The sequence below is a fragment of the Megascapheus bottae genome, chromosome 9 (genome assembly GCF_031878675.1).
Source record: "Megascapheus bottae isolate mThoBot1 chromosome 9, mThoBot2.hap1, whole genome shotgun sequence".
NCBI lineage: Eukaryota > Metazoa > Chordata > Mammalia > Rodentia > Geomyidae > Megascapheus > Megascapheus bottae.
This window is the reverse complement of record NC_143517.1, coordinates 38,701,602-38,715,437: the sequence shown is the minus strand read 5'-3', so window position 1 is coordinate 38,715,437 and position 13,836 is coordinate 38,701,602. Positions and strand designations below refer to the sequence as shown.

Below are 13,836 nucleotides of genomic sequence, written 5' to 3'. Positions count from 1 at the left end.
TACTTAAATTCAGAGCCTGGGCCCTGTCCCTGAACCTCTTTTGCTTAAATAGTGTACTACCACAGTGCCCTTTCCAGCTTTTCCTAAGTAGTTTACTGGAGATAAGAGTCTTACAAGACTTCCTTGATCTAGCTGGCTTTGTACTGTAATTCTCAGATCTCAGCCTCCTGGGTAGCTAGGATTACAGACATGAGCTACCAGTGCCAGGTTTCAAATGTGTTTTCTTATTCATGTTAAAATTTTCTCTAGGATTTGGGGCTTCAGATGTACCATGTCTAGATGAAGTAAGATGAGACAGATGGGGCTAAAAAAATAGCTCAGTGGTTGAGTGCTTGCCTAGCACGCAAGAAGCCCTGGGTTGGATTTCTCAGTACCACATAAACAACATCTCCAGTCTTATCTCCAATTAGCCACTCAAAAACTGAAGTGGTATTGTGACTCAAGTGGTAGAATGCTAACTTGAGCACAATGAGGTTCACAGACAGTGTTTGGCCCCCAGGTTCAAGACCCTTGACCAAGAAACAAAAAACAAAGAAAAGGAAAAAAATGTTCAGTCTTCCTTATACAAATTATGCAACTGAAGTAACCTAAAGCCAATCAAGTCAACCTTTTTATTGTTACTCTATTGTTGAGTGGCTCCCACAGAAAAGTAACTTTGAAATGTAAGAGTGAATGTAGCACTCAAACTGGTCATCTCCAAGCAAAGCTACTCTACTCTATAGGCTATGATCTAAGGATCACAGTCCAATTCAAAGTTAGCTGGGGCAGGAAACGTTCATGAGACTTTTTTTTTTGGCCAGTCCTGGGCTTGAGCTCAGGACCTGAGCACTGTCCTTGGACTTTCTCAAGGCTAGAGCTTTATCACCTGAGCCTCAGCACCATTTTCGGCTTTTTTCTATGTATGTGGTACTGAGGAATCGAACCCCGTCTTCATGCATGCTAGGCAAGCACTCTACCACTAGGCCAAAGTCCTGGCCCCATTCACGAGACTCTTATCTTCAATTAACTACCAAAAAGTGGTAGAATGAAGGAGTCACAAGTTCAATTAGTAGAGCACTAGCCTTGAATAAAAAAAAAAAAGCTCAGGAACAATAACTAAGCTCTGAGAACAAGCCCCAGGACAGAGGCGGGAAGGAGAGAGGAAAACTGGGAGGGGTGACAAGAGATGGGAGTAGCTAAGTGGTAAAGCACCACCTCACCAGCAAAAGACTTAAGGAGTGCAATATTTGTGTCTACTAGTTTATGGCTATTCAACGGTTCCCATCAGGACTCCAGAAGTAGAGGGAGAGGAGAAAGTAGTAAATTAAACCACTAGAGTTCCTCATTCCTACCAGCAGCCTTTATAACTAGCTGCCCCAAAAGGAGAGAAGTTAGAATGAATTGGACTCCATGGGAGATTCAAATTTGACTATAGATACAGTTTAAATGTTTTGCTGGGTTCCAGTGGCTCTCATCTGTAATCCTAGCTACTCAGGAGGCTGAGATCTGAGGATCAAAGTTCAAAGCCAGCCAGGGAATGAAAGTATGGGAGACTCTTTTTTTTTTTTTTTTGCCAGTCCTGGGCTTGAGCTCAGGGCCTGAGCACTGTCCTTGGACTTCTCAAGGCTAGAGCTCTACCACTTGAGCCTCAGCACCACTTCTGGCTTTTTTCTATGTATGTGGTACTGAGGAATCGAACCCGGGTCTTCATGCATGCTAGGCAAGCACTTTAACCACTAGGCCAAACTCCCGGCCTGGGAGACTCTTATCTCCAATAAACCACCAGAAATCCAGAAGTGGTGATGTGGCTCAAGTAGTCGAGTGCTAGCCTTGACCTGAAGAGCTCAGGGTCAATGCCCATGCCCAGAGTTCAAGCCCCATGACCCACAAAAAAAAAAAAAAAAAATCTCTTAGCATACCCTGTATGGCCCAGCACCTTGAGGGGATGGAGGCAGTATAGTGTGGGCACTGTATGGCACATTTTATATGAATGACACACTTTATGGGTTGGGAATGTGGCTTAATGATAAAATGCTTACCTAGCATGCATAAAACCCTGTGTTCAACTCCATACTACCAGATAAACAGAGAAAGCCAGAGTGGTACTATGGCTCAAGTTGTAGATGTGCAAAAAGCAGCTCTGGGGGACCGGGAGTTTGGCCTAGAGGTAGAGTGCTTGCCTAGCATGCAGGAAGACCCGGGTTTGATTCCTTGGTACCACATACATAGAAAAAAAAAAAAAAAAAAAAAAGCTGGAAGTGGTGCTGAGGCTCAAGTGGTAGAGCTCTAACCTTGAGGAAAGCCCAAGGACAGTGCTCAGGCCCTGAGTTCAAGGCCCATGACTGGCAAGAAAAAAAAAAAAAAAAAAAGAAGCTCAGGTACAGTGCCCAAGACTTAAGTTGTCCCAGGGCTGGCATTAAAAAATTTTTATTATCTCACCCCAAACCCAAACTACCTTATAGTTCAATGATTCCCCACTGCCTACAGAATCAAATTCAAACACCTCAGCCTAATGTAGTGAAGAAGGAATGGACAAGCTAAGAAACCCCCTCTAGACCCACCCTGTTCTGTTAAGTGAAGACTTTAGGGTCCAGTGGTTATGGTAAACATCTATTCCAGGAACACAATGTACATAAATTCCAGTAACTGGCCGGTTTACAGGGTCCAGCGGTCACCAGGACCCAACAGTTAGTCACCTACACCCAAAACAATCAGAAATATACTTATGAATCAAACTAAATGTTATCCAATCATCAGCCTATAGCTGTAACTTATTTGTACATGATTATAAAAGCTGTAAAATCTTTGCTCAGGACCTCTCAGCGTCACTGGCAACGAGTGTGCTAAGGTCTGGGTTCAAACTCGTAATAAACGACCCTTGCCCCTCTGCTTTGGTCTCGGCCTCTGGTGGTTCTTTTGGGGTCCCAGTAGTTCGGGTACAACATTCCTATCTTCTTGCTGAGTGACTAAATTCCTAAAATACAATGACCAAAAAAAAAAAAAAAGACTATCTACAAAAGATGCACTGCAGATGTCATGACAGATGGTTCAGATCACATGTAAAACAGAATTACGGGGCCGGGAGTTTGGTCTAGTGGTAGAGTGCTTGCCTAGCATGCACGAAGACCCAGGTTCCATTCCTCTGTACCACATACATAGAAAAAAGCCAGAAGTGGTGGTGAGGCTCAAGTGGTAGAGCTCTAGCCTTGAGAAAGTCCAAGGACAGTGCTCAAGACCTGAGCTCAAGTTCAGGACAAAAAAAAAAAATAATTAAAAAATTGGGCCAAAAAAAAAAATAAATTTTAAAAATTAGGGAAAATGAGGTATGGTAAGCCTACAGCAAATACAGGTAATACTCAATCATCTACTTCCCTTCAGATTAAGGGACCAAAGTCATTTAGGGGAAAATGAGGTAGGATAAATTGAGAAAAATAAGGCCTGGTGAAAGCAACTTAGGTGTTTAGAAAAACAGAAGCACTATCTTTGCTTCAGAGACAAGTGGATACATTCCTTTAGGAGAGACATTTCTCACCCCAAGAATTAATTAACATTTGTTTGGCAGGATGTATCCCTGTGAAAGAGAAATCCCAGCCCTACTACCAAGTAACAAAAGAGAGAACCCAATCATAATGGTAAATAAGAGCCAGGAACTTAGAAGCTCTAATACCACCAAGAAGACCACAGCAGAGATAAAGGCCTCCACTGCCAACTTTTTAAGTCAGACCCCCCCCACACACATACCCCCCACCCAACCTTTATCATGCAAATACACTGGAGGACAAAGGCTTGGTGTCTCCTGGAGAGCACCTACCCTCAAGAATGTCTACCTTTCAGCTTGTCTGCATGACTTCTTGCTTGCTCCTTTGCCTACTCAATAAAGCACCAACCACCAAGCTTTCTTAGCATACCAACTTGTACAGAAATTCTATTCTGAAGCCAGGCACGGTGACTCTGTCAGTAATCCTAGCTACTCAGACTGAGATCTGAGTTCAAGCCCCAAAACCAGCAGGAAAAAAAAAAAGTGTGAGAGACATAGCTGAGTACTGATGGCTCACTCCTGTAATCCTAGCTATTCATAAGGTTGAGATGTGAGGATCTTGGTTCAAAGTCATCCCAGCAGGAATTCCTTGAGATTTCCAGTTAACTATCAAAAAGCCAGAAGTGAAGGTGTGGTTCAAGTGGTAAGCATTAGCCTTGAGCAGAAAGCTCAGGGAAGGTACCAAGGCCCTCTTGAGTTCAACCTCCAAGACTAGCACAAAGAGTAGGGGAGGGGGAAGAGAAAGGAGAAGGAGAGGTTGGGATAGAGAAGGAAGGGTCACTTTACTTTTCAAGAATGGAGTCTTAAATTTAAATTTCCATTGTGGGCCGGAGTTTGGCCTAGTGGTTAAGTGCTTGCCTAGCATGCATGAAGACCGGGGTTCAATTCCTCGGTACCACATATAGAAAAAAAGCCGGAAGTGGTGCTGAGGCTCAAGTGGTAGAGCTCTAGCCTTGAGAAAGTCCAAGGACAGTGCTCAGGCCCTGAGCTTAAGCCCAGGACTGGCAAAAAAAAAAAAAAAAAATTCCACTGTGGTAAATGACCCCATTTTATCCACATAAAATATACTCCTCTTGGTCTTCAGAAGCCTTACTCCCTACTCTATAAATGTTCAGAAGTTTGGCCTAGTGGTAGAGTACTTGCCTAGCATGCATGAAGACCTGGATTCAATTCCTCGGTACCACATCCATAGATAAAAAAAAGCTGGAAATGGTGTTGTGGCTCAAGTGGTAGAGCTCTAGCCTGGAGAAAACCCAAGGGCAGTGCTCAGGACCTAAGTTCAAGCCCCAGGACTGGCAAAAAATAAAAATTTAAAAAAAGTGCTCATGGAAGCCAGGCATGGTGGCTCACAACTATAATTCTAGCTATTCAGCAGGCTGAGATCTGAGGATCAAAGTTCAAAGCCAGCCTGAGCACAGAGGGACCAGAGACTCTGAAAGTTGGCTCAAGGGGAGGGTGGTAACCTTGACCTGAAGAGCTTAGGGACAACGCCCAGGCCTGGAGTTCAAGTCCCATGAACGACAAAATATAAAATAAAATAGTGGGCTGGGAATGTAGGTTAATGGTAAAGTGCTTGTCTACCATACAGGAAGCCCTGGGTTCCTCAATACCACATAAACAGAAAAAACAGGAAGTGGCCCTTTGGCTCAAGTGGTAAGAATATAAGTCTTGAGAGAAGCTCAAGTACATACAGTGTCTGAGTTCAAGCCCCAAGACTGGACCAAAAAAAATTGTTTTGCAAAATTTCATTTTTTTTTAACTAAAAACCATCACCAGGGACTGGGAGTTTGGCCTAGTGGTAGAGTGCTTGCCTAGCATGCACGAAGACCCGGGTTCGATTCCTCGGTACCACATATGTAGCAAAAAGCCTGAAGTGGTGCTGTGGCTCAAGAGGTAGAGGCCTAGCCTTGAAAAAATCCAGGGACAGAGCTCAGGCCCTGAGCCCAAGACCAGGACTGGCAAAAAAAAAAAAAAAAAAATCACCAAAGCCTTGGGCTGAAGATCTCAGGGACAGCGTCCAGGCCCAGAGTCCAAGCCCTACAACCAAGAACAACAATAAAAAAAAAAGCAAGTACTTACATCAGGTCTCTCATATATTGGGTTTATGTAAAGCAGTGTTCTGATTTACATCTACTAAAACCCTCTCCAATTATCTTTCAAAAGACCACATATTTCAAATGCTAAAACATACTGGCAGGCCAACTACCACTTCCCACAAAGGGCAAGTTCCTACAGTAGACAAAGCATGTGGAGTACTCCCTTTCATCAAACCAATGCTATCTGCTTGGATTCTTGCCAACATTAGGGCTCAAGTAGATTTATCTTTCCTGTGGATCCTGTAGTACATTTGCCTAATGCAGTGCCCTAGATTTTACAAATTACATTCATCAGCGTACTTGCAAGTCTGCAGATTCAAACATTTTCAAGGAGGCCTCAGCCATTTGTATAGAAGAGACTGCCTTGATCATCAATAAAAATACTATTATGTGGTAACTTACTATCCTCTGTGGTTTTAAATTTCTTTAGAATTTGCTTGGCTTTTACAAAAGTTAGGGTTGAGCCAATAAGGTGTTGTTTTGTTTGCATTCACACAATATGAATCCACACATACCAAAGATCTGTTTGAAAGCTTTTACAGCCAAAATTTTCTATTCTGTGGCCAACACTAAAAGAATCAACTACACAGTAAGAGCGAAGAGGGGTCTTAAAGTAGAACAAAGGAGTTTGCCATCCGATGTCTGTATTATATGAAAAAATGCAAGCAAACAAAATTAGCTCTGGCTCATGCTGAGATAATGATTTCTCACTGAAAAGTTTGATATGCTCTTTGAGTATCATTTTAAGGCATTTCCTTACATCCAACACTATTCACTGCAACGTAGCTCAGGTCTAATGCCCCATCATGATCTCACAAAATCTAAAACGCTGAGGAATCCAACTCAGGGTTGGTGCAGTCTAGGGTTGCCAACAGTTACCCAAGGGCAGCACAGGACAAGGCCACATCCACCCATTTTGTTTTCCAATGTCTTTATGAATCGGTAAGCAACCGATCTAACAAAGGGATGTTAAGGAAAGGTCTAGTGATCACCTGTTTAGGGGCAGAAAAGAAGTGAGTTGTGTAGTAAAATGGCTTTCCGGGGCCTCCTGAAACACAGTTAAGTCACAAGCATTGCGGGATACCAGCTCACAGGAGGGTGGAGGGGGAACAGAAGTCACCAACTCAGTCGACTCGGTTCCAAACACGTGAAGCGGCCAAAACACCGCAAAAGCGAGGAGAAGCAGGAAGAATGGGCACACCGAAGTCGGCACCCGGTTCGCAACAAAATGTAAACCCGGGGGAAGAAAAAAAAAGGAAGGGGTGTAGGCTGCGTCGACCGGACTGGAATTCTCCCCGAACATGCCTCCTCTCCAGCCCGCCGGGCCCCGCAGCAGCTCCCGGAGGCTCAGCCCGCCCGGCGCCGCCCGCGCCCCCACCACCCTACGCCCGACCCCCCGCCACAGGTGGGCCGAGCCCGGGAACCGCGGCCAGATTCGCCCGGAGAATTAAGTTTCTAATAATACAACTTTAGGCGGATAACCGCTGGCGTCACCCAACCCCGAGGCCGACTCAGGAGGCAACTTCAGGTTAGGCGATGAGTGGAAGGTCGGAGAGGGGGCGGGCAGGTACTGTGGGGGGTGGGAGAGCAGTCTCGGGGGAGGGCCGAAGGGTGAGGACGGCTGAGGGGCCAGGGCCCGGGAGTGGAGGACGGCCTGGGGCTGAGGGGAGGGGGCCCAGGGGCTGGAGGGGGGGGAGAGGGCTCGGGGGTGAGGAGGGCGGAGGGGGAGCTGGTCTGGGGGTGGGGGGGCGGGTGGGGGTGGGGGGCCGGGCCCGGGGGTGAGGGCGGCTGAGGGGGAGCGGTCCCGGCGTCTCCGCCGGGCCCCGCAAGTACGTCCCGGGGCGCGGCCGCGCTCACCAGGTTCCAGACGCCGAGCAGGATGGTGCCGGTGCGGACATGGCAGCACAGGCAGCAGCTGTTGGAGTAGAAACGCGTCCAGGGCGCGACCATCTTCATGGCTCCGGCTGCGGGCGCCGTGGCGCGGAACGCGAGTCCCAAGTTTGCGAGAGCGTCGTCCGCGATCCCTCTCCGGGCCCCGCCGCGCCGCTGCTGCTACTGCTGCTGCGGGTTCTTCGGCCGCTCCGGCTCCCGACCCCACTCGCCGACTGGCTTGGCTCCCAACTGCGGTGGAGACCTCGAGCGACTGACTGCGCGGCGAGACTCGGAGCTCCCAGGCCGGCGGCGCCCGCGGGACGGAGGGAGGAGCGGGAAGGGGAGGGGGCGGGGCCGCTCGGGTCACGTGGCGCGCCCGGACTCGTGGCGTCACCGCGGAATCCGCGAGCTCGGAGTCAACAGAATACGTGGAAGCTCCAGGTCTCCCAGGGTTCATCTGGCGGTGGCTGGGACTGCCCTGCATCGATTCGTGTAGAGTTTACTCACTGTGCTCTTCCCCCACCCCTTCTCTTTTGTAGACGATCCCCTGAAGTGCCCGATGGTAACCCTGCAAACACAGAGGGAGGGAAACCGCGTGGTGTGATTCCAGCCCGCTGCAGTGCACAGAGCCCAACCGGCTCCCAGCAGCTCCTCTCGGCTTCGCGCCTCCATCTACCTGCTGGTGAAGTAGGTGATGTTCTCAGGCCTGAAGCCTGAAGTAACATTTTGTTCCCCAAGGAGAAAGACCCCTCACCCCAGAAAAAAAAAAAAAAAGAAAGAAAACGTAATTGCAAAACTTGCATGCCTAAACAAGTTTTGCAAATAAAACTGTTCAAGTTCTGAAAAAAAAAATCCATATTGCTCCAGCTGCCCAGTATTTTAGGAAGTAAGTCTAAATTTACGAACAGTTGCGTTATTTCGCCTCTGAATATTCTTTGCAACACAAAGGGGAAAGTGCGGTTTGTGTGTTTAAAAAACTGCGCTGTCACCGGCTGCATGAAGTGAGAAACTTATTACTACCGCCCTTTAACCCCCAAGCCCGCCAGGCCTGTTGAAGTGACAATAAAGACTCCTATAATTTGGCTTGTTACTTAGGGTGTTCTTTGTTTTCCTGTTGATTGTATTACAAAAGTAGTAGTCTTTCCTATTTCCCAGAAAGTCGGATATGTGTGTAGGGCCTCCTGACTGTTATTGGGAGGCGTGTTTAATCATGACAATGGCTCTCAAAATACAGCTGGGAAGACTGATAGGGCTACAGGTGGGGGTTTACTTCCTCCAGCCCTTGTTTTGTCTTGAAGGCCCTCATCCTAGATTAGTAGCTGACCACAGTGAAAGCCAGCAATCTCAGAGAAGGTTAAATTTTTCAGCCCATGTGAAAGTTTTATATCAGACTTGGAGCAAGAAACAAAATGGGTTTGATTTAAATTTCTTAAAAAGCCGAGTGCTGCTGGCTCATGCCTGTAATCCTGTGTACTTAAGAGGCTCAGATCTGAGGATCATGGTTCTAAACCAGCCCTGGCAGAAAACCATGAAAGTCTTGTTTCCAGTTAATCACCAGAAAACCGGAAGTGGCACTGTGGCTCCAAAAGGTAAAGTGTTAGCCTTGAATGAAAAGATTAGGGACAAATTCAAGACCCATAGCCAACAACAACAAAAACTTCTTAAGGGAAGAAATGTGTGTGTGTGTGTGTGTGTGTGTGTGTGTGTGTGTGTGTGAAATTATATTTGTTGGGGGGAGGGGGGCTTGAGTACTTCCCTGAACTTGAGCACAATTCCATTTTGATTTTTTGGTAGTTAGTTAGAGATAGAGTCTCAACAGGTTTTTTTTTATTTATTTTGCCATTCCTGGGCCTGAAACTGTCCTTGGACTTTCTCAAGACTAGAGCTCTACCACTTGAGCCTCAGCACCACTTACGGCTTTTTTTTTTCTACGTATGTGGTACCAAGGAATCAAACCCTGGTCTTCATGCATGCAGGCAGGCACTCTATCACTAGGCTAAACTCGGGCCCAGATTTCTTTTTTTTTTTTTTTTTTTTGCCTGTCCTGCTGCTTGAACTCAGCCTGAGTACTATCCTTGGGCTAGCACTCTACCACTTGAGCCACAAAAAGAAAAACAATATAAAAGCTCAATTTTTGTTTAGTTTTTCCTTACCTATTGTTAGGAAAATGGAAGAGAAAGGAAAGAAACAGGCCCCGGGGGAGGACTGTTTATTGAGCTAGAACAGCTAGGGACACAGCCTTCCCCTGGGCTTGGAGACTATGTGTCCAATCTGGGACAGGAGCTGGGTTTTATGGGGACTGAGCAAGGAGGCAGAGGTTAATGCAAAAGCCATTAGGTTTAGGGAGGTGGGGGGGCTTTTCACCTGGGCCCAGGATGGAATGGGTACAGCCAAGCCTAGATATATTGCCTTGTTGTAGTCAGGCAGTCTGCACTTATAGCCTGCCTGGTATTTGTGTGCACCTAGAAAACAGCAGGGTGGGTGGGGGCGTGTCAATCCTTCACCTACAAAGTTATATTTCTTTAATAATTAGATTTTTCTTTTTAAAGTCAGTTGTGGGGCTTGGACTCTGGGCCTGGACACTATTCCTGATCTCTTCAGCTCAAGGCTACCACCCCTTGAGCGCTGGTGCCTCTTCTGGTTTTCTAGTGGTTAATTGGAGATAAGAGTCACATAGTCTTTAGTGCCCAGGTTGGCTTTGAACTGCAATCCTCAGATCTCAGCCCCCTGGGTAGCTAGGATTACAGGTGTGAGGGTGAGCCACCGCACCAAACTAATAATTTGATCAATTTCTCTCTGGGATCTTCCTTTTAATATTTAATTATGGGCTGTAGTTTTAGCTCAGTGGAGATTCAGCTCATTTGCCTAGCAAAATGAAAGGCCGGGGCTCCATCCTGAGCAATAACAATAATATTAGTTATGCCCATGACCATACTTCAAATATAACACAAACATTAGGGCTCTGAGAAAGGGGCCGGGAGTTTGGCCTAGTGGTAGAGTGCTTGCCTAGCATGCATGAAGATCCAGTTTCTATTCCTCGGTATCACATACATAGGGGGAAAAAAAAGCCGGAAATGGTGCTGAGGCTCAAGTGGTAGAGCTCTAGCAATAAGAAAGTCAAAGGACAGTGCTCAGGCTCTGAGCTCAAGCCCAGGACTGTCAAAAGAGAGAGAGAGAGAGAGAGAGAGAGAGAGAGAGAGAGAGAGAGAGAGAGAGAGAGAGAGAGAGAGAGAGAGAGAGAAATATTATCAGAATGAGGAATGCTGCCTTGAAAGATACTTTGAAACTTCAAGTTCCCAGAAAGTTCTCTCAGTTACCTCCCTATTTAACTTCTCCTTATCCCCTTACCAGAATTTCAGATTCATTTATTCATTTCCCGATTCATAATTCTTGAGAATTTTTTATTTCAGAAAGCTCACTATTCAAGGTCTGAAGTCACATAAAAATTGCTGTAGACAAAAAAAAAATCCATAAGATTCCAACTCCAATTAACTATCAGAAAAAAGCTAAACTGACCAGGCCCTGGTGAAGGAGGGCAGAAAACATTTCAACTTACCTTCAGGATATTGACATAAATTTTAGGTTTGCAGACAGGAAGAATTCTGATGCAGATAAAGGGAATGTTTGCATAAGTAAGCAGTTCCAAGGCATATGGGTGTTTTTTTTTTTTTTTTTTTTTGCCAGTCCTGGGCTTGAGCTCAGGGCCTGAGCACTGTCCTTGGACTTTCTCAAGGCTAGAGCTCTACCACTTGAGCCTCAGCACCACTTCCAGCTTTTTTCTATGTATGTGGTACTGAGGAATCGAACCCGGGTCTTCGTGCATGCTAGGCAAGCACTTTAACCACTAGGCCAAACTCCCGGCCCCGACATATGGGGTTTTGAACACAGGATCTGGGCACTGTTCCCTGACTCTTTGCTGCTCAACGCTAGTGCTCTACCACTTTAAGTCACAGTGCCACTTCCAATTTTCTGGTAGTTAATTGGAAATAAAAGTCTCATGGACTTTCCTGCCTGGCATTGATCCCTGGATGTCAGCCTCCTGAGTAGCTATGATTACAGGCAGGAACCACTAGCAACTGGCTTCTTTATCCCCGTTCTAGTATCCCTAGGAGTTCCAAAAGGTTGTCGCTGTTTTAGGTCTGCTCAGGAGAATAGTCCCCTCCCTACTTCGTGTGCACGAAAGATAGCACAGAGCCTCACCAGAAATCACCTGAGGGAAAGCAATATCACTTGACTGTCAATCACCTGAATAGGAGTCAGGCAAGCACCCCTGTGTCTGGGATTACCTCCTCAACTGCCTCAGCCATGCCTCCTTTGCACAGTGAGAGGTTCCCCAGGCTCTGAGATCGCTTATGCATCTGCTGTGTTAAACCTCCTTCCCATTTTTCCCTATATAATCCCACTCAACCATAAGTCCCTCCTTCTTCTCTTCCTTTCTTCCCTCTTCTCTGCTGCATGCCTCCATCACCTGCAGGCCAGCAGTTTTTCTCCCCCATAATAAACTCTTTTCTGCCTGAACTACATGGTAGTTCCTTTCTGGTAACCTTTCAGTCACCCCTTGCGGGGGACTTCATCGAGTTCCCATAAGATTATTTCTCCTGCTCTAGGCTACAACCTCAACATCAGAGATAATTATCCTCATTTGGTGGTGTTCTGCCTGTCCAGGCTCAACTGTTACTTGGGAGTAGTTTTGATCCCTTGTCACAAAAATGTTATCTCTAAGTCCTATCCTTCTGAGAACTCAAAGTGACTTCAGGTGTGAACGAGAGACTCACCACAAAAGGCATAGATGCAAATTAGAGGCATAGAAGTCAGACTTTTATCCTACACTTAGATAGCTTGTGGGCCCAAATAGTCCGTGCTTTTTAACAAAACCAGTTTATAAGTATCTGTCATACTACCATCATCTAATTTTTCTAAAAAGGAAAGCGGGGGAATGCCATCCCTAGGTTTATTAGAAAAGAAATTCACTTATCTATGTCTGCTGTGGGGTGCTGTGGATTTTCTTCTGTAATATTGAAAGATCTCCTCCCAGGGGAGACAAAATAGAACCTTCCAGGTCTTCATGCATTCTCAAAAGAAACTAAGAGGCAGGCTTCCATCCATCCCATGAACAGGAACTATTTTTTTTTTCTTTGTGCTGGCCCTGGGACTCAAACTTGAAGCCTGGGCACTATCCCTGAGCTTCTGTGCCTCAAGTGGTAGACCACTAGCACTAGCACTAGCACTAGTTTATTGGAGATAAGTCTCAATGACTTAGCCTCCTGAATAGCTAGGATTACAGGTATGAGTCACCAGTGCCCCACTCCATCTCCATGTTCTCTCTCTCTCTCTCTCTCCCTCCCTCTCCTCCTCCTCCTCCTCTCCCTCCCTCTTCCTCTCCTTCCCTCTTCCATCCCTCCCTCCACCCTCCCTCCTTCCCTGCCTCTCTTCCTCCCTCCTTTCTCTCTCTTTCTCTCTCCCCTCCCTCCCTCCCTCCTTCTCTCCCCCCCCCTCCCCCGTGTGAATGGATCCTGAGGCTTGAACTCAGGGTCGGGTGTTGTCCTTGTAAGCACCAGCCCAGAAACCCGCATGGACAAACATTCACATAGAAGAAAGCAAGAATGTATTAGCAGTTGAAGCTAGCTGACAGGCTAGCTCTGGTGGGATATAGGGTAGCAGCCTGCTCTCAGGCCGGGAGGTAGTTATATAGTATCAAGGAGGCTGAAGGCAGGAGAAGGGACTGGAAGCAGGAAATCTTTTGTAGTTGCAGCTGGATCCTGTAGATATCACCCACCCAGGACAGAACATCCTAAATCTGGCTTACAGCCAGGTCAGGACACCCTATAGCTGGCAGACAGCCAGGGCAAACTTCCTGTAACTGGAACAAAACATTCTATAGCTGGCACATAGACAAGAAAAATATCCTATATCGAACATGTATCCAGAGCAGGGCATCTTGCATCTGGACACTAGAAATAGGGTGCGAAAGGGCATCCAGACTATGGCAGGCGCATGTTGCTGATGCAGTTGGGACTGGGGATATGTGCAGTTTGGGTGGGAATGAGCAACTGGGGCTGGGCCTGGCTTGTAGATGACCCAAAATGGAGGCAGTTGAACCAAAATAAGGATGAATAATATGCTAATAGTTCTTTTTTTTTTTTTTTTGGTGGGTCATGGGGCTTGAACACTTGGCACTGTCCCTGAGCTCTTCAGCTCAAGACTACCACCCTACTCTTGAGCCAAGCTTCACTTCCCATTTTCTGATTAGCTGGAGATAAGAGTCTCAGGTCCTTTTGTGCCTGGCTGGCTTTGAACCTGGATCCTCAGATCTCAGCCTCCTGAGTAGCTAGGATTACAGGTGTGAGCCAC

At 46.6% G+C, this 13,836-nt stretch overlaps 1 protein-coding gene across 1 annotated transcript in view; it reads right to left on the bottom strand.

Annotated features, from left to right (window-relative positions):
* Laptm4b (lysosomal protein transmembrane 4 beta) overlaps window positions 1-7,797 on the bottom strand; it is a 29,416-nt gene extending 21,619 nt beyond the window's left edge. The window contains exon 1 of the mRNA XM_090339116.1: window positions 7,471-7,797. Within this exon, the coding sequence (XP_090195242.1) occupies window positions 7,471-7,569 (99 nt within the window). The 5' untranslated portion in view covers window positions 7,570-7,797. The remainder of the gene's footprint in view (window positions 1-7,470) is intronic.
* Between the last annotated feature and the right edge of the window lie 6,039 nt (window positions 7,798-13,836).